We start from the raw sequence: 18,897 nt of genomic DNA, 5'->3' as shown, positions 1-18,897 counted from the left end.
CGTGTAAGATTGGGGTTGACTCAGAGACGGCCATCTGCAATGCTCTTATCACCATGTACCTGAAATGCGGTGCGGAGACGAGTTCAGCTGTCCAAGTCTTCCAAAAGACCACTGAGCCCAACATAATCACTTGGACATCACTGATTTCCGGGTTTGTTCAGAACGGCCTTGCTGTGGAAGCAGTGAGCTTCTACAAAGTGATGTTGAAGACCGGAGAAAGGGAGAATGACTACTGCTTCACTTCGGTGCTCTCTGCATTTGGCGCCCTTGCAAGTCTTGAGCATGGCAAGATGGTGCATTGTCGTGTCATGAAGTCGGTGGTTTGCTCGGACACAATTGTCGGGAACGCCCTCCTTGACATGTACTTCAAGTGTGGCAGCTCTTCGGACGCTTCGTTTGCGTTTCACACGATGCAGGTGCACGATGTGGTGTCGTGGACAGCTATGATCGTCGGCTTTGGGCGTCATGGTGAGGCCAGGAAGGCTGTTATGTGCTTCAGAGAAATGGTTCATGGCGGGTTTAGGCCGGACGGCGTCACATTCCTCGCAGTCCTTTCTGCATGTAGCCAAGGGGATCTTGTGGACGAAGGGCTTGCGGTTTTCCGCTCCATGGTTGAGGATCACCATGTTAAGCCACAGAGGAAGCATTGTGCATGCTTGGTTGATCTTCTAGGACACGCTGGGAGGCTAAAAGAAGCAGAGACATTGATTAGAGCAATGGGATTGGAAATGGATTCATTGGCATGGGAGTCACTCCTAGGTGCTTGCGGCTTACATGGAGAAGTCGAGCTGGGGAAGAGGTCAGCAGGGAAGGTCATGGAGCTAGAGCCATGGAATTATGGCCCTTATGTTTTGCTGTCCAATATGTATGCTGAACAATGTCAATGGCGTGAAAAGGAGGTGTTGAGAGAGCGGCTTGATGGCAGTAATGTCAGGAAGGGTGCCGGTCACAGCTGGTTCTCAGTTTCAGAAGCTAGCTGAGCACTTCATGTGGTTCTGCCACTCTGGTGTGGTTTCGCAGAAAAAAGTTTGCTGAAAAAGGTGCGGATGCAGAGGGGACGATGAACTGAACTTCAAGAATTCACCCAAAGCAAAAAGCATCAGGAATCAATGGATCATGCGACCAATATTAAGGACGTAAACACTTACTGAGAGACAAGGGCTTACAAGTCAGGTCATGACCCTATCCCGTGGTTTCTTAAAAACATGTGGCAGACGCATCCTGAAAAATGTCATCTACCAAGGTCAAACAAAGCCATGTAAACAAATTAAGGACCTTATATGCATCCCATTCTACACATGGAGTTAGAATACAACCATCCATACATACACAATTACATACTGTACAGTTAAGATCAAAGGAACTGTTACCCGCAAAAAAAAAAAAAAGATCAAAGGAACTGTTAGAGCTGTTGGATCCTACAGATTTTCCGTTAATGCCTCATTCTCTCCTCATTTTGCAATGTATCCTCTTCCTACCTTTTCTTGTGCTTCCTGTATTGATGTATATCTGTATGTTCTATTTTTCGCTGCAGAACAACCTCGCTCAGCAGGCTGTATGACAAGGAGAAGACAAGTGAAGTTAGAAAAGTAGAAATTTAGCAACATCCATTTTTGAGTGGTTTCAATCTGATCAAATGCTTTTGGTAAAAAGGAATACGGTACTATGTTTCTTCTGTGAGGATTTTGTGAGTGTGTTTAGGAAGATTATTTGTGAGTAGACAACAATGAGAATACATCTGTTGTGTGAGGAGGAATCGATCAACTAAATTGTGCAATGTACATGAGCTACTGTACATACATTTACCCTTTTTACAGAATAAATGTTTTGATTGCTCATTTCTGGAGCTACATTTACATGTACAGGAGATGACTAGTGATATACAGAAAAGGGCTGGGTAAACAGGGACCAATGACATCGACTTACAAAATTTGACTCCGGCGAGCTCACTGACTCACGAGACGCCGTAAGAGTCGTCGTTGCTGCCCCGCCGCGACTCGCCGACGCTTGTGACCCGCTGCATGGACTCGTCTCTCACAAACGAGGCGTGCGAGCTTCTGCTGTCGGCGTCCCCCTCTCCGGCGCCCTGCCTCTCCCTCACCCTAGCCAGCGCCGCGGCCACCGCCTCCTCCACCCTGCCCGCGGCCTGTTTCATGTCCGGCCGCCTCTCCAGGTCCGCCTCGACGCACTCCATTGCGATCTGCATCAGCCGCTTCATGTCCGGCAGTGCGAACTTGCTCGCCGTGACCATGGCCGGGTCGAACAGGTCTTGCTCGTAGCCGTCGGCCAGCGCTGTGGTCGCCCACATGACGAGGTCCGTGCCGCCCTTGGCATTTTGGAGGTACTGCGACGGGAACTTGCCGGTGAGTAGCTCGAGGAGGACGATGCCGAGGCAGTACACGTCCGCCTTGGCGGTCACCGGGTGTCCCGCCACGCACTCGGGCGCGCGGCGAGCGAACATGGTCGTCGAGTCCTGCGTGTAGTTGACGAGGCCGGAGTAGCCGAAGTCGACGAGCAGCGGCTCGAAGTCCGGCGCCAGGAGCACGTTGGACGACTTGAGGTTCCCGTGCGGAGCCTCGTGTCCGGCGAGCTCCGCGTGGAGGAAGGCCGCGCCGCGCGCTACTCCCGCGGCCACCTTGAGCCGCGTCGGCCAGTCGAGCGCGGCGTAGTCCATGCCCCGGTCGCCATGGAGCACGTAGAGGAGGCTGCCCTTGGGGATGTACTCGGAGACGAGCAGCTTCTCGTCCCGGCGGTAGTGGTACGCCAGCGGAGGGAGCAGGTTGGCGTGGCGCATGGCGCCGAGGCGCTTCATCTCGGCCTCGAAGGCGTCCCTGGTGCCCCGGTTCATGTCGCGCGCGCGCTTCACCGCCAGAGCCACGCCGCTTGCCATCACCGCCTTGTACGCCGACCCGATCCCGCCACCTCCGCCGCCGCCGATCACCGACGCGGAGGCCTTCATCAGGTCCGTCAGCCCGAACACACCCTTGCAGTCGTTGACGATGACAAGGTCGCCGACGCCGCCCCCGGAGCTCCCGTCGTCCACCTTCGCCGCCGATGACGACCTCCGGTGCCGCCCGCCCTGCGACGACCCCGACCTCCTACCCAGCCACGACGTGCTCCTCCTATGCGTCGCCGACGATCCCTGCTTCACCATGTACACCGGCGGCGTGTCCTCCGTGTCGCCCTTGTTGGCGTGGTCGTAGTCGTGGACGCGACCGCCGCCGCCGCAGCAGCACGCGCAGAGGACCACCGCCAACACGACGGCAGAGACGATCACCGCGGCGAGAACCAAGATATCTCCGAGGCCGGACGCCGACCCGGGCGGTGGCGCGACATCCGGTCGCTTGCACTGCTGGCCGGGGTTCGGCACGAAGCAGAGGTACTGGTTCCCGCGGAACCCGGCGGCGTCGAACCGCCTGAAGGCCTCCGGGACGACGCCATCGAGGTCGTTGTCGGAGACGTCGAAGGACTTGAGCGCGGGGGGCGGCGCGGGAGGGAGCTCCCCGGAGAAGCTATTGCGCTCGAGGTGGAGCTCGATGAGCGCCTCGGCCTGGACGACGGACGCCGGGATGGGACCCGAGAGATCGTTGCCGTCCAGCCAGAGCTTCTTGAGGTGGTTGAGGTTGGGGAAGAACTCGTCGTGGATGGGGCCGTCGAACTTGTTGTCGGAGAGGTACATGGACTTGAGCGCCGTGAGGCGGTGGAAGCTGGGGAGCGGGCCGGTGAAGTTGTTGCTGGCGAAGGAGACGGAGCGGAGGTCGGGGAAGCTGGAGAGCGCGTCGACGTCGATGGTGCCGCCGAGCTGGAGCCCGCTGAGGCGGAGGCCCGTGACCTTGCCGTTGCTGCACACGACGCCGTGCCACTCGTGCGATCCGGGCGCGCAGGGGGACTTGCCGCCGTCGTTGTTGGTGATGAGCCAGGAGGAGACCGAAGAGGAGTTGGAGAAGGATTTCTTGAGGTGGATCAGCGCCTCCGCCTCCGTCATGCCCTCGTCGGCGGCCGCCAACGGGAGGACCACGGCGACGGCGAAGAGGAGGAGGTGGTGGGGAGAAGGGCCCATGGTGGCGGGGAGGCCGGCGTGCGAGACGCGCCTGCCTGGGGATGGTTCCCGGGGTAGTTTTGGTTTCTTGGGGCTCTGCTTCTTCGCCGGGAATAGTAGGGCGGCCGAGGATGGCGCCAAGGCGCATGCGCGCGCGTGAGGCAGGGATTTTACCAGCTCAAATGCACGAAATTGTTGCACGTTTGTACTAGTTCTGCTGCAATTATCAGTGTTCATCTGTGCTTTTAGATCAATAACCCCAAATTGTCTGCTGCGAGTGGCAACTGCAGGACTGCTGCGGCGGCTGCTTGGCCGGGAAATGAACATTGTTGGCTACTTGGCTTAACACGCATCACAGTGGATCATGATAATTTTTCATAATTCGCTGAACTTGTAGTTGCAAGAAATTTGATAAAACCGATTTTCAAATCGACAACAAAGTTTCTCAGGGGGTTATCTGTAAGACCAGTTACTTGTCGGTAGTCAGGAAATTCTAGCGTGTAAATTCCAAAGGACATGCCATTCTAGCATTCACATTTTGTTTACATGTCATCTACCATTCAAGATAGATTACCTTCAATTTTTCTCTTGCATAAATATAACCCCCTTTGAATTTTATTTCAGAATGACATACATTAAGTATGGAGTTTTTTTAAAAAAACTTTTGGGGGGGGGGGGGGGGGGACTCCCCACCTGAATATATTGCTTCAAAAGGGCATTACAAGACCAGGCTCCTGTCCACCCCCAAGGGTTGACATTAGTCAGGATATATAGTTTGTTACATTAGAAAACAAGAGGAGATCGACATAAACTCACAGGTTCGTCGACTAAAAGAGGAGACAACATATAGACACAGTACAAGGAAGTGCCAACAAACACAGTCGAAGGGTATCACAATACTGAGATCTTGCAAATGTTAGTCTTTCTGAACACAAGCGGACATCCACGGGTTGGTGGTTCAGAGCAATGCTGGTCAACGAGTGCCGTCTGCTTTGTCGAAGGGCCATGCTCCGCCGAGATGACATTGGAGATGAGAAGTTAGCAATGCCTTCGAAGGGCATTGCAAGACCGAGATTCCAGTAGACTTCACGAACCTTGGCCAGCTGCCATAGGGACGCCAGAGGCACTTGTGGGGAAAGGATTGACACTTCCGCCATCGAAGGAGATCGATCAACCGAGACCGCAGCGGGAATATAGAGCTCAACACCGTGATAGCAGTCATCACCCTCGAGCTTCCACAACTGATCGAGAATGGAGATGAGGGCACCATATGGAAGCGCTGCAAGGCTTCGCCTCACTGGCATGAACAACCCATTTAGGCCACCCGAACAACGAAAGGTTCCACGGCGCCTTCAAGAAGGAGAATGACACCAATGGTGCCATCATTGCTGGGTTTTCACCCGCAACCAGCACCGCAGGCCTTGTGCTGCCATGCGAAGGGACAGAAGGGTAGTCCATCGCGACGCCTTCAGGAAGGTGGACGACGCCCACGAGCGCCGTCGTTGCTCAACTTTCGCTAGAACGTCGCCCAAATGCTCACGGGAGCTGGCCTGAGTATGGTGCACGCCGTCGATGTGAATGTCCTGGAAAGGGCGCCACTACAGGGGGAGACTTGGCATAGGAGACACCGAGGTCAGGGGCGGCATCGATGTCGAAGAAGAGGGCCCCATCGCGCGGCGCATGGAAGAGGGGCGGTTGGGTCCAGGGCAGGCCTCGAACTGTCGATTCGGAAGCAGACTAGCCTCGACCCGAAGGCGGACTTGAGGCCGGCCGGTGCCCAGATGGCTGATGGGACGCATCGGCGGCGGGAGCAGCAAACCCGCGCAGACCTGTGGCCGTGAGGTGCTCGACGGCGGAGTAACGTGTTGGCGGCGGTGCGGCGTGACGGCGGCGGGGGAAGCAGTCTGTGTGGCAGAGGCAGTCGCCGGGCGTAAGGCATCGGTGGATGGGACGAGGGCTAGGGGGGGCAAGTCGGTCGCCCCTCATGGTGATTGCTGCGGGCGGAGTAGAAGCCACGGCGGATCTCGACGGGGGCGCCATCAATTGGCGCGAGGCCAAGGCAAGGAGCCCGTCCAGGAGAGCAGCCGCGCGCCCGCAGCAGATCCCGGCGTCCGCCGTCGTCTGGTGCGAGGGCCACGAGCGATGGGTCCGGAGGGCCGAGGCTGCTCGATTTGAGGGGATTCTTGGGGGTGGGGAGCTTGGATTTTGGGAGGAGATGGCCTCCCGCTGCCACCGTCCGCCGCTGGGCGGCTTCCTCCGACGGCAGCGGGGATGGAGGGTGGGGTGTGGCGGTGGTGGTGCGGTCACCTCGGAGTCGCCTGGGGGCGACCCGGAGGCGGGGATCCCTGTGATAGACTTTGTAATTTCGTAAAAGTGGATCGTCATTAAGTATGGAGTAAAGTATGATTTCCTGCATTACGAACTGCGGATGTACTGTTCTGTGGAATGTGAGATTAGTTGTGAAGCCCGTAACTGTACCTTTTTACTTAGAGCAAATCCTGAGCAGGGCAAGGCATAACGCGTCTAATCAAACTGATAATAAAATGCCAAACGAATCAAATGTTCTTGGTCTATTTTATAACTTACATTGTCATTCCATGTCCAATTGAATCAACGGAATATGATTACACTGCTAGTAATGCAAGGGTGGAATTCTTGAGAAAAAAGGGGCCTATTTGCACCATACATGCTTCATTTAAGATACATCAAACACCTCCATAGGTATCAGTTTGCCGGGTAAGCACAAGCAGAATTTTGCAGAAAGTGCAAGCACCTCAATCAATGGTGTTGCAGAAGTACAAAATCAGGCAGAACGGTCATGTACAAAATGTGAGAGAGAACAAAAAACTCAAATCACGTCTAACTCATCAAAATGATCTACTAATGCAGAAAAATGGGGACAAGTTTTTGGGATAATAATTTGCTGACGCGAGAAGTCAAAAATAGCCATGGGATAATTCCAACCTGCACCCAACAAGGAAGAATTAGACACAGAAAAATGTATTAACTTTCATTTCCATGAAACTTATTCGGTGCAACTTTCATCTGGGCAAGCTTTTCCAAATATTAAATTTGTTAAGATATTTGTGCACAAAAAATAGAGAGTGTAGCAAAATAAGACAGCCCCATGCTGTATTTTCCTAACCCTTTTAGTTTATCTCCAGAAAAGGATATCCCAAAGATCAACATTTCATGTTCATGGGTGATATCTTCAGCAGTGGGATTAAACAATATACAAAGAAGGTCCTTAATTTGAAGTTTCATTATGCGTACCACAACATGGCCTGTAGCAGGATCGATACCTCTCCAGGAGAACATCCTTCCTGTGAATCATTCAAATTATTAACTTCTTCATAATTGCTGATTTATACATATGTGCCATGGGAACAAAAAGGACCAAATGAAGCAATTATGTTCTGATAGTGTAAAGCAAGAACCAAACATCCAAATTGAAACTCGATAGTATTGTTCCCTTAAAAAATTTGCAAGTATGTCAACACTCCACAACTCAATCAAGGTTGGAAAAAGCGGTAGGCGTAAGCGAGGCGATTTCCATTCACCTAGTGCCTAGGCGATGCTTAAGCGGCCTAGGCGCAGCCTAGGCGGACATAGTTTATACCATCAAGTGTGTATATGGGTTATTATATGCGAATAAACATTAATTTAGAGCATGTAAATGTGTAAATTTCTAATAACTACCTTGAAAATAATGCCCATCTAAATCGATCGTGAAATATTGCATGATTTCTTATTGCGGAAGACAATTTCTTGGTTACACTGCCTAGACTTCCGCTTATGCCCTAGGCGAGGCGTTTGTCCATCGCCTAGTGCCTAAGCGTGCTTAAGCGGTGCCTAAGCGTCGCCTTGTCCAACAGAGAACTCAATATTCAAGTAGACAGTAATACTCCCTCCAATTCAAATTAATTGATTCAACTTTGTTTAGATATGAATGTATCCAGACGCATTTGTTGACTAGATTAATATGAATCGGAGGGAGTACCAAATACAAATACAAATTTTACTCCAGTATCCTTATAGCAATTGTGCATATTGATGATATGAAAATGAACAGAATGATACACTCCGGCAGTTTGTCTATTTGCAGTGAAAAATACCCATATAGTTCGGTCAAAAAATTACTATATTGTTGATCTTTTAACCATAAATTTCTTTCTAGAGTTCACTAGGCTCCATTCCTTGTGTGCTAATGAGTGCATTTAGTTGTCTTCTACTCATTTTAGAAACCGAGTCTGACATAACCTGTCTCTGATTACACTTCTGACCATTAGCTTTCCCATTTAATACAAGTATTAACTATTAAAAAATTAATGAGATGGAAGTTTATATGACGAACTTTATATAACTCTGTATCTCAATGTTTCAAAAATGTCAACCGTACACATTACATATAAAACAGCATCTAAAAACGAAAGGTGGAGTAATATACTAACACAACACAGTGAGCTATCCATGCTTGTAGCTAACAAGGCATTGGAACAAATTGACATGTGAATATGAGATAAGTGGCATGACATACCAAAGGGCTGCAGAAGATGCATGGGTACAGTAGTTACAGGTGCACTCCAAAACCACAGAATGAGCAGACCATAGGTTAGGACCTACCACCAGATGAATTTACTGAGACACTCCTGAGAGTACAAACGCCAAATAAAATAGATACGAACTGCAATGAAGAAGCACCTTGGTAACCAACAAAACTTTTCCATATTTGTCATGTAAAGACTGCTTCCCCTTAACGTCCGACTGTTGCACTGTAATTGGAAGAAAGAAGGAAAGATAATTTGACGGTTGCAGATACAGCTTATTAATATAGTACATGCTAAAGGATGGGAATTGCTTTGGTAACAACATCGGTGAGTTTTTTTTAAGAAAAAAAAACATCTCAAGCATACATAAATAACATTGGCAACAAATTACGAGATCAGCTAATATGGAGGAAAGATCACATCCCATGATGCTACAACACGGCGAACCGACTACAGAGACAACAAAAAATTCATCTCTTACACTTTGCAAGTTCCTTCTCTTTAGCAACAGCCAGCCGCTTGAGCTTTGCGCACTGCGCAAACGTCGAGGGCCTGCAACAATGAAGAGGGAAATAATCGGTGGGATGGGACAACATAAATAAAGGTGGAAAGAAGAATTATATCAGAATCACCAAAAAAGAAGGGGAAGGAGAGGGATAGCCTACGTTGACAGAAGGCTGGCCTCTTTGTTGATCTCCGAAATTTCCACCCGTAATTTGAGCTGCGCATCGCTTAATGATCCCCTCTGGAAGAGAAGCCGGCAGGACAACATTACTTGAACATGACTAGCGCTCGAAATTGCATAATGTAGCAGATCCACTAATCCAAGAAAATTTGTAGAATCTCATCCTCCTCAATTAACCCAAAGATCGATTGAAGTCTCCGGGGGCGGAAAGTGGGGGTGATTCGGTGCCAAATTCATCGAGGGAAAAAAACATGAAGAACTTCCACGGCGCTGACCTTCCTGGCGAGATCGAGCATGCTGTCGAGCACATGCAGCGCGGCGACGAGGAGGAATACGAAGATGGCCATCAGAGCCATGGTCGCCGGTGTCGAGCGGGGCGCCGCCGCTGCCGCCGCCGCGCGTGGGGTGTTTGGGTGGTGGTGGTGGTGGTGGGTTCGCCCTTCGCCGTGGTTGGGTCTGGCTTGTGCGCGGCGTGTGGGTCCTGCTCCTGACCGACCGAGGCAGGTAGGCGCCTTGAACTCGGCGTGGTGCAATCCGAGCCGTTGATTGCTGGGCCATCTGTCGTAATCACGGCCCAGATTGTTTCAGGAGACCAGATAGGAGCCGGAAGCGAAGGGAAAGGCACCGACCGGGGGTAGGCAAAAGCGAAATCCATGGCGCTGTCGACCGCGGAGAAGAAGACGGCCGCGGAGATGGTCGCGACGCTGGATCTGCACCGCCACCCCGACGGCGGCTTCTACCTGGAGACCTTCCGCGACTCCTCCGTCGCGCTCCCAAAGTCCGCGCTCCCACCCCAATGTGAGCCCACCTTCGTCCTTGGATCGTTTGTTTGATCTCGCGTTGTCTCAGCGATTAGACCAGCCTGACTAGACTTTGAGAACATTAGAAGCACTAGGTTCAGTGGTTTCTCAGTTCTTGCAAGTAGCTGCAGTCCATTTTGTGAACTTTTTTTTTTCACGAACAAAGGCAGGAGCTCTGCCATTTCATATAAGAAAAGGGAAACTGTACAAGACAGAAAAATCTTCCAGAGAATATTGTGAACTGGGTTTCAGATTAGAAGTGATGGTAATTAGTTTGATTTAGATGAGCAAACAACGGCAATGTTTGTGAGTGATGCATGATTATTTGGTTTATGGGGGTGCTCGCAAGAGTTGCTAGCACATCGATATCTTTCTTGTGAGGTGTATCTCTATAATCCACTGAAGATAGCATTTTCTTTGTCTATAAGATTGCTCCAAGTTCTCAGATCTGAGCCCTCTGAAAAGTTTAACTCAGCCTCATAATTCTCCATCCGATACTTGTGACCAAAGATTAAATTCTCCACTGATCACTGCTATTTGCCTCTTATTACTTCCTTGTTTCAATTATCATGCATGGAGAAATTTTTGTCGTACACGTGCTGTTTTCTAGTTCAGGAAAACATGCATGTCATCATTTTGAAGTTATGCACATTGAAGATATTTTCAAACAATGATCAAAGTCTAGACTTAAAATTTTCTGTGCTTGCAACTGCATGGATTTTGGTGTGTTCTTGCACCTAAAATATATTCAAGGCGAGAATACATGAACAAATAAGAAAGTATTTTCATGTATCACATATCTTAGTCGAGCATGCTTTGGAACCTCTGTATTATTTAACCGGGACTTCTTGCAAGATCAAATACAACTATACAAGCAAACTTGTTATTTACAGTCCATGTTTTAATATGATTGTAGAAATAACATGAACATGGCCCTTACTTGGCATATATAATTTATTAATTTTCGACTTATCTCTTATGAGATTTCCTAATCCTTCAACAGGTTTGTAAAATGAGACCTTCTACTGAATCCCCAACAAATTTCTTTATCCAACTTCCCGCAAAAAAATTCTTATCCAACAGTTTTTTATGGTTTTGACTCTACTCAGCCAATGTTGTGCTAGTTTGGGAGGCTATGACACACATAAACATTCACTGGATTTAGCATCCTTGTACCAGTGAGCCATCCTGTCAGAATAACGGTACACTGAATTATCTCTCTTAGCTCACATGAGCCATCACAACCTTAACTTTCAGATATTGCAACAAATAGGTCATCAAACAACCTGAATAGCTGAGACACTCATGCTTATGGTAGTAAGCTTTATCTTGTGCATATCCATTGGAGGGTGTTTGGTTTCCAGCCACATTTTGCCAAGCCAAAGTTTTTCAAGCACCATGCACTTATTGTTTTTTTCATATTTGGCTAATATAATAGCAGTTTCTGGTCACACTGATATATGTGAGTTTCCAAAGTTGGTAACAAGGAAACTTGTGTGTTGTCCATTTGGTTGTGCTCAGGTTTCTTAAGAATAGCTTCTGTTAAGCAACAATTATTTTCTAATTTATTACTTCGTGTTTAATTCTTGTAGATAAGGTGGACCGTGCTGTGAGTAATGCAATCTATTTCCTGCTACCTGCTGGGGAGATTGTTCGGCTTCACCGCATGCCTTGCGCTGAGACATGGCACTACTACATGGGGGAGCCTCTCACGGTCTGCAAAGCTGAACACAAAACAAAATCGCTGATCATTCTCTAATCATACTGCCCGTCTAACCAATAATCCGTGTCAGGTATTTGAGGTGCATGATGATGGGCAAGTCAAAATGACAGTCGTCGGTCCTGATCTACGAGCAGGGCAGAGGCCGCAATACACAGTCCCTCCGAACATGTGGTTCGGTGCCTTCTTGACCCACGACATAGAGTCCTTTACCGCAGATGGCAGTGTTTTCGTCAAGACACCTGGAAGGAACCCTGACCTGCACTATTCCTTCGTCGGAGTGACCTGCGCTCCGGCATTCCAGTTCGAGGACGATGAGATGGCCACCCGCGACGGCATGAAAACTTTGGGTGCTAAAGCAGAAGCTTTCATCAATTACCTTGTTCCGTCTTAGTGCAATTGCTGATGCAAGTAGCTTATGAACAACATCTATCTGCTAGTTTATTGAAATATTAGTATGTATGTCATAACTTTCAGTTATTTGACTATGGAGAGTAGTCTAGCATGGAGTATGTGGTTCAGTTCTGTGTTTGGTGGGTGGTGCTCTTAACCACAAACAGATACCTAAATTTTAATGGAATCTTGAAATGTTTCAAGTGACATCCAAATTACTTTTTGTAGTGTTGGTGTGGTCGCAGCGTGATAGTTACTAACTGATGTTGTTTGTTCTAATTGGCTTGTGTTTTCTCATTTGACGACGGAATGCTAGCAGTTGCGCTTTGTTTCTTGTGAATTATAGAGGTGGAAAGATTAATAAAATTCTTCCATTTCCAAAAGAGAAGAAGGTTGAACGTTTGTTTAAAAGATCGATAAAGTTCTCATAGCGCATGACCTACAGAAGACAAAACTATAACCAGATGATTTTTTGATATTTATCCACCAAGAGGACGAGTGTCTTCATGACACTGCCTACCACACACACTATTTTAGAAGGAGCAAGGCTTCTCTGAGCCAAAGACGAGTAACTCATTTCTCATTAGTTCCATCATAGAGTCCCATTTTGTTCATTATTTGTGGCATCTTTTGTGCACTAGGGATTTGAATTTTAAAGATATATATAGGCATACAGACACCAGGAATTATCGATGGATAAGTGGAATTATTACATGCAAGCCCTAGTTCATGCCACCACGATGCCTCACCCTCTTACCCCGCCCGTTCAGCCTTTCTCGCTCCACCTCATCCTTCCGCTAAACATGAGACTAGCTTTCTCCACCTGTCAGATGCACCATCAGTGTCTCATGCCATCTTGAGGAACCAACAGCTTGGCTGTTTCTGGCTTGTCTGGGATATATTGGGGATTGGGGGAGATTCATCCACATCAGTAAGATGGGAGTAACCGGGATGAGAAAAATAAGGCCGTATGGTTGCTTGATGGTTCGTGAGAAGCAACATTGGCCGCCAAGACATACAGTGATACAGCATTATAGTCAGTTGGCGATCGGTCTGGTATGCCTGAATCCAATCCAGCTCGTGATTAGCGCACACAACATGGCCTCGAGGTTTGCTTGCTATGTTTAGCCCGGTTCGCAAGAAAGAGATGTCTGTAACTGTAAGCATATCCATCTGTAGGAACCCCTTCCCTTCATGTCTTTCTTGCGAGCCCCTTCGCAAAAGCTAAGTTTAACCACATGACCACAAGTAGTACAAATCATTATCATGTTGCGGAAATGCACCCCATCTCCACATTCTATTTCGTTGTTTACAGTTTTATAGTAAAATGATATTTTTGTGGCCAATGCATAAAAGACAAAAATAGACATTTTAAAAAGCCTTATTTTAGTATTGATTTTTGTCTTCTTTGCACAAGTCACGTAACAATTCACTTTTTCATGAAACGACTTCATGAACACGCATGATGTTGAGATGTATGCGCAACATTTTGTTTTAATTTTTTTGATATTTTTAAATATAATTAAAATATATTTTAAATAAAAGAAGCATATGCACCAGAAGCAAAAGCACCACGTATCCCATCATATCGCCACAACAATCGCCCCGCCCCGCCCCGATGTACACTGCTTTTTAGTTTTTGTCAGCAGTCCATTTTCTGAAATGGGGTTCGGATTAAGTGATGGTAACCAGTGTTTGTGAATGATGTGTGATTGCTTGGTTTAGGGGGTTCTCGCAATGTGTTAGTAGCACATTATCCTTCTTGCAGGACTTGTATAATCTATTGAAGTTAAGGAGGCAGTGTTTCTTTTTACCTTTAAAAATTGCTGCTAATTCTCATAATTTAGTTGTCTGAAATATCCGATTCAGTTTCATTTTTCTCCATCCGCCGGTTATGCTTAAAGATTAAACTTTCTCCTAATAATTCGTGTAATTGTTGCATATTAATTAGTCTATGGTTTCAACTAAAAAGCATGTAATAATATATTGTTAGAGTGCTATGCGGCGGGGCCCCGCATATTTTCCAACCCATATGGCGACAACTGATATACCCCGCTTTCTCGTATCGCGGTGACCCGAACAATCATGCGTGCAACAGGCTATTCCTGTCCCACATGCAGATGTTGCTCCTGTCCCGCTTGCCAATAGATGCTCGTGCGACACACATGTAACCTCAAGATGCAACTGGCATATTAATTATTCCCTAGTACTAGCACTATAAACTACTATTTGCACTATCTTGACCGCAACTATTATATTATTTAGCAATAGCTATTATACCATTTAGTAACAACTATCAGGTTAATAGCAAATATCTACCAAATCTTCTCGGTTACTTAGTAACGACACCGGGATATTTACCAATAGACACCACATAATTTAGCAACCGCTACCACATTATTTAACAGTAGCTACCTGGTTTTTTGATAAATGTTAGGTTGTCAAATATAGGCACCAGATTATTTAGTAATAACTACCAGGTTATTTAGTAATAGCTACCAGGTTATTGTAAAATAGCTATCACTTTTTTGATATAAAATACTAAATTATTTTTGAAATAACATACTATATTTTTTCTACAAATCTAATAAAAAAATTCTGGCATTTTCGCAAAATGGAAAGGAAAAAACATCTTTGTTGGTATCACTCTAAGTTGAGCGCTAGACGTGCATGTGCTAAAAAACAAGTAAATAATTCCAAACACTATAGTGTAGTATTGCAATGGAGAGATTTATGTCGCTTTCCTATGCAAGTGCGATTAAAAAGGATATGGCAAACTCACATGTGCAACTGTCGCACGGGGATGTGCGCGCTTTCGCAAATCTTATAGTGTCGCACGGGACGACCCTAGCTTCGTGCATCACCAATGAGTGGATTTTCCCTTTATTGTTTATCAAGATTCATGAGGGTATGTCCTTCTTTTGTAGTATTTGAAGGTTGGTAGCGCCTTCCGTATGCATGAAAGTCCTCGTATCGCCTGAATGAGGGGGGAGAGGAAACTGTTTTTTAACAAAGGAAATCCGGGAGTAACATATAAACCTAGCTTAGATCTATTTGTCCAGTCTTATTTTCTTAGATCTAGAGGTTGTTAGTTTATGTTAGACATGTAGTTTCTTGATGTAGTGTCTGGTAGAGGTAGATATGTGTCTTTTGCTTGTGTTTGTTGCGAAGTGTGATCTTTATTCCTGTGTAGGCTAAATATAAATGCAATAGTTGGTACGAGGGTTGGTTCTACATCGTGCATGTCTTCTCCTTGTACGAGCTTTGAACTTATATATGGCAGTATGCAAAGAAGCTTCTTATTAGTGTTCTTGCCTGCATAATGTTTGATGCGCACTATGTTCTAATAGCTTTTGTTGTTCTTTCCTGCAAGGTGTTTGATGTTCTAAAAGCTTGTTAGTGTTTTTGCCTGCAAGGTGTTTGATGCATACTAGAATCTTGTTAGTTTGCTTACTTATTAATGTTCTCGTACTATGGTATTTTCATTTCTGTTGTAGGATAAGGAAAACTCGCTAGATCTCTCTCAAACTCGGTGCTACAGGCGGAGGCATCGGTGCCGCTTTGGTACAAGCCGGTGCCTGATAAATAATGCCCAGTGACGAACAAGAACATCATGGCATGGCCAACTGCTCTGTCCACATTCGTTCTAAATAGGGTATGTGAGCTCATCAATAATGGGTTTAGAGTGGACCTTGGATTCATGGTGAATTACCCGAAGGATGTTGCAGAGTATGTTCTCAATTACTATCGCCGCGTAGTTGCCCCGAAGCAGATCTATAACCATCTTAGATACCGGAGAGCACGATGGGTTCATATGAGCAGGATCAAAAGGCTTGACGACATCCATGGGTGGAAGAGATGACAACAATCATGATGGGCGATGATGCCTACTTTTTCCACGCCATGGTTCGATCAATTAATGCGCCTACTTTTGTAGTCATGCAGTCAATCATAAGCTACAATAAGACGATGAAGTAACTATCTTATTAATTGTAGACTCACCCGAGGGACGGTGATCTTCTCAACAAGCCCATAGCAAACTATGCTCAGATGAAGATGATCTACGTCGAGTGTCTTTCACAAGCACCCATCTCTCCCACTGCGATCCACCGTGTTCTTAGCCACCTCATGGAGCACAAGGCACATGCCACCAGGTAGTCCTGGGTGCAGGATGTCATGGTTTACTGCCTTCCTGGAAAAGTATTACCTTTGAGGAGCCCGAGTATTGAGTTCTTGTTGTGGTGCTTCGTTCCGATGTTGATGGCGGTGATGTATATTTTGGGAGTAGCTAGGTTTGATAAAAACTGATGCCAAGTATGTATATTTTTGGTGGTAGCCAGGTATGACGAGGAGATGCATGCACGAACCCCTAGGTTGATGAAATTGCGTTGCATCAAGAGCACTTGTTCGTGGACTCGTGGTGCAACAGTCTAATCAACTGCTAGAACTATGTGTATGTTGCTGATTATGTGCTATATATTAGCCCTACCTAAATATTGGGATAATATTGTTCTTTTACGAAAGAAAGGCTACTAATTTTAAAATTTGTTTAAATGATAAATAAAGCTTTTACCCGATGAACAATCACATCACCAGTTTCTGCTTATCTATTGACCGAAAGAGGACAAACCATCACCAAATGCTCTTTATCTATTGATCTACCAGAGAGTCAATGACTTCATGTCAACCACCCAACTTTCTCTATAAAGAGTGAGGCTTCACTATACGAAAGACGAATAGCCAATTCTTCATTTTACTTCCTTTGTCATCCAATTACTTAATCACATTTTGTGCATTACTTGGCATGTCGCCACTCGCCACACGCTAAAGTTTGGATTTGATGGGTATGGGCATAGAAGACACCAGGAATGATCAGTACATTGCTGAAATTGTAACACACTCTTCAATGGTTGAATTGACGCTATGTCATCACTCTCACTCTTCCACATTGGCTGGTCCACCTCCTTTGATCATCGAGTCGTCTAGTCAATGGAACCGGCTTTGTGATCTTTTCTTGCATGGAAAAGACAGAATGGTGATCACCGGATATTGCTAAGTGTTAGCGGTAACGAGCAGTAGAGAGGGGCCATGGTCGTTTGTGGGTCCCATAGCATAGTTTCTCTACGAGAGGTGCAATGAGGTGGAAATCTCGCGATGATTCTGGTAGGCCTGAATCACCTGTCAGCTCCTAATGTCTGAGTTGGCAGTCTCAATGAGTCGGATGGAAAAAGGGAGAGTTTGCTCTCACTAGTGTTGTGGGCTTATGCATAACCACATCAATCCACTAACCACTAACTGATCTGCATGAATGTAAAAGGGTTCATTAGATAAATGCCACTACAATTTCTGCGTATTTAAGAAATGCTATTATAATTTTCAACTTTGGAAAAAACTCACTATAATTCTGTATACTTTTGATAGATGCCATTACACCCACTTAACCTCACATACTGGCAAATATACACTTGTATTTTCATTGTATATACGTATACATGGTGGGGCCAGCACAACCAGACTTAAAATTGGAGAAATCATATGGTAAATACTATAGAATATACTTAGGGAAATAAAAATAGATCTAGTATAGCTTCACGTTGCACATGGAAACAAACGGACCTAAATGTTCAGATTCCTATGGGTCCAAAAGAAGGTGGAAAAAACTAACAAAACGAATCTGCTTCTTTTTACGTATTCCTCTCGATCTTTTGTCTTCTGACTACCTCCAGCTCGGCTTCTCCCCTTCTACATTTTCTTCTAGGCTACTGGGTGGCGGCATCTTAATAGAATAGCAAATGCATAGCTTTTCTGAGTGTCATATTTTCAGCTGGTTGATTCATATATCGATCTTACCTTTTCCATGATTGTAATAAGTGATGATGAACATTTTGTGACTTGATACTTTGGTTAATAAAGCAAGCCGTGTACATCTATTGATGCAGAGGCTGGGGCTAAACTCCTTTATCGAAAAAAAAGAGAAAAAATAACTATGGACTTTCTTTAGGAGAACAAAAAATAGTTAATTCAAAATATTGTCATGGCTGTTTGGTTTTTTTGAACTTAGGCATCACATAGAAAATGATACATATTTCAGAAAAAATAAAAATGAGTCTAACGACTCCAGTTCAAAACATTTCATACATACATATTTCATACTCCACTGCATCTGACAAAAATAAAATCACTATCATGTAATAAACGATCCTTAGAGATAATGTGAATTTTAGCTAAACAGTGAGTGACTAAATAACCGCAGTCAGTACATATGCAGGGGAGCGAGCATACAAGTCTTGGCCTAATTCTGATGGACAACGTGAAGCTATACTAGATCTACTCTTATTTATTATATTATGCAATATTTTATCGCATGACTTCTTCAATTTTAAGACTGGTTCTTTTTTTAGAGGACGTGGGCATAGCCTAGTGGTTGCGGTCGCAGTGGCGCACCCCAACGACCAGAGCTCGAATCCTGTTGGGAACGAATTTCTGGAATTCTCACGCCGAGGTCCCGCTTCTACTATACTCCCTCTGTTCCATTCTATAGTGCCTATAGTTTTTTGGCACGGAAATTAGCGTCAGAGTATTTTTTACACAAGACCCCTAGCTGAACGATTTGAGATCAACGTTAAATTTGGGAAATCCATATCTTACTAACTTACCATAACAAATTTGGGAGCTGAACGATTTGGGAGTTGAACGGGAGGGGGTAATCGAAA

The 18,897-nt window shown here is 46.0% G+C and overlaps 4 protein-coding genes across 4 annotated transcripts; 2 read left to right on the top strand and 2 right to left on the bottom strand.

The window, feature by feature from the left end:
- Nucleotides 1-256: 256 nt before the first annotated feature.
- On the top strand, nt 257-1,777 carry LOC124670972 (pentatricopeptide repeat-containing protein At4g16835, mitochondrial-like). The gene is made up of 2 exons (XM_047207432.1): nt 257-1,173; nt 1,535-1,777. The coding sequence occupies exon 1, from the start codon at nt 291-293 to the stop codon at nt 978-980; it is 690 nt and encodes a 229-aa protein (XP_047063388.1). The 5' UTR covers nt 257-290; the 3' UTR covers nt 981-1,173; nt 1,535-1,777.
- A 177-nt stretch (nt 1,778-1,954) lies between these two features.
- Nucleotides 1,955-4,276, bottom strand: LOC124706618 (pollen receptor-like kinase 3). The gene has a single exon (XM_047238300.1). It carries the CDS (start codon nt 4,274-4,276, stop codon nt 1,955-1,957), a length of 2,322 nt encoding a protein of 773 aa, XP_047094256.1.
- A 2,548-nt stretch (nt 4,277-6,824) lies between these two features.
- On the bottom strand, nt 6,825-9,657 carry LOC124670962 (protein GET1-like). The gene is made up of 7 exons (XM_047207421.1): nt 9,547-9,657; nt 9,252-9,331; nt 9,068-9,138; nt 8,741-8,811; nt 8,577-8,658; nt 7,313-7,362; nt 6,825-7,003 (listed from the first exon to the last, which is right to left on the bottom strand). Exons 1-7 carry the CDS (start codon nt 9,625-9,627, stop codon nt 6,920-6,922), a joined length of 519 nt encoding a protein of 172 aa, XP_047063377.1. The 5' UTR covers nt 9,628-9,657; the 3' UTR covers nt 6,825-6,919.
- Nucleotides 9,658-9,907: 250 nt separating this feature from the next.
- Nucleotides 9,908-12,203, top strand: LOC124670951. The gene is made up of 3 exons (XM_047207411.1): nt 9,908-10,069; nt 11,664-11,785; nt 11,865-12,203. The coding sequence occupies exons 1-3, from the start codon at nt 9,925-9,927 to the stop codon at nt 12,183-12,185; spliced, it is 588 nt and encodes a 195-aa protein (XP_047063367.1). The 5' UTR covers nt 9,908-9,924; the 3' UTR covers nt 12,186-12,203.
- Nucleotides 12,204-18,897: the final 6,694 nt, after the last annotated feature.

Source organism: Lolium rigidum, chromosome 1 (genome assembly GCF_022539505.1).
Source record: "Lolium rigidum isolate FL_2022 chromosome 1, APGP_CSIRO_Lrig_0.1, whole genome shotgun sequence".
Lineage (NCBI taxonomy): Eukaryota > Viridiplantae > Streptophyta > Magnoliopsida > Poales > Poaceae > Lolium > Lolium rigidum.
The sequence above is the reverse complement of the archived record's forward strand: the minus strand, read 5'-3'. Positions and strand labels throughout refer to the sequence as shown.

What these genes read in the sequence shown, in the direction of transcription:
- LOC124670972 (XM_047207432.1), top strand. Translation starts at nt 291, where the DNA reads ATGGTGCATTGTCGTGTCATGAAGTCGGTGGTTTGCTCGGACACAATT.
- LOC124706618 (XM_047238300.1), bottom strand. Translation starts at nt 4,276, where the DNA reads ATGAACACTGATAATTGCAGCAGAACTAGTACAAACGTGCAACAATTT.
- LOC124670962 (XM_047207421.1), bottom strand. Translation starts at nt 9,627, where the DNA reads ATGGCTCTGATGGCCATCTTCGTATTCCTCCTCGTCGCCGCGCTGCAT. An exon ending in TGCTCGATCTCGCCAGGAAG is followed by an intron (nt 9,332 to 9,546) that starts GTCAGCGCCGTG and finishes CTTCTCTTCCAG; the next exon opens with AGGGGATCATTAAGCGATGC. An exon ending in AGAGAAGGAACTTGCAAAGT is followed by an intron (nt 8,812 to 9,067) that starts GTAAGAGATGAA and finishes TTCCAATTACAG; the next exon opens with TGCAACAGTCGGACGTTAAG.
- LOC124670951 (XM_047207411.1), top strand. Translation starts at nt 9,925, where the DNA reads ATGGCGCTGTCGACCGCGGAGAAGAAGACGGCCGCGGAGATGGTCGCG. An exon ending in GTCCGCGCTCCCACCCCAAT is followed by an intron (nt 10,070 to 11,663) that starts GTGAGCCCACCT and finishes TAATTCTTGTAG; the next exon opens with ATAAGGTGGACCGTGCTGTG. An exon ending in ACATGGGGGAGCCTCTCACG is followed by an intron (nt 11,786 to 11,864) that starts GTCTGCAAAGCT and finishes AATCCGTGTCAG; the next exon opens with GTATTTGAGGTGCATGATGA.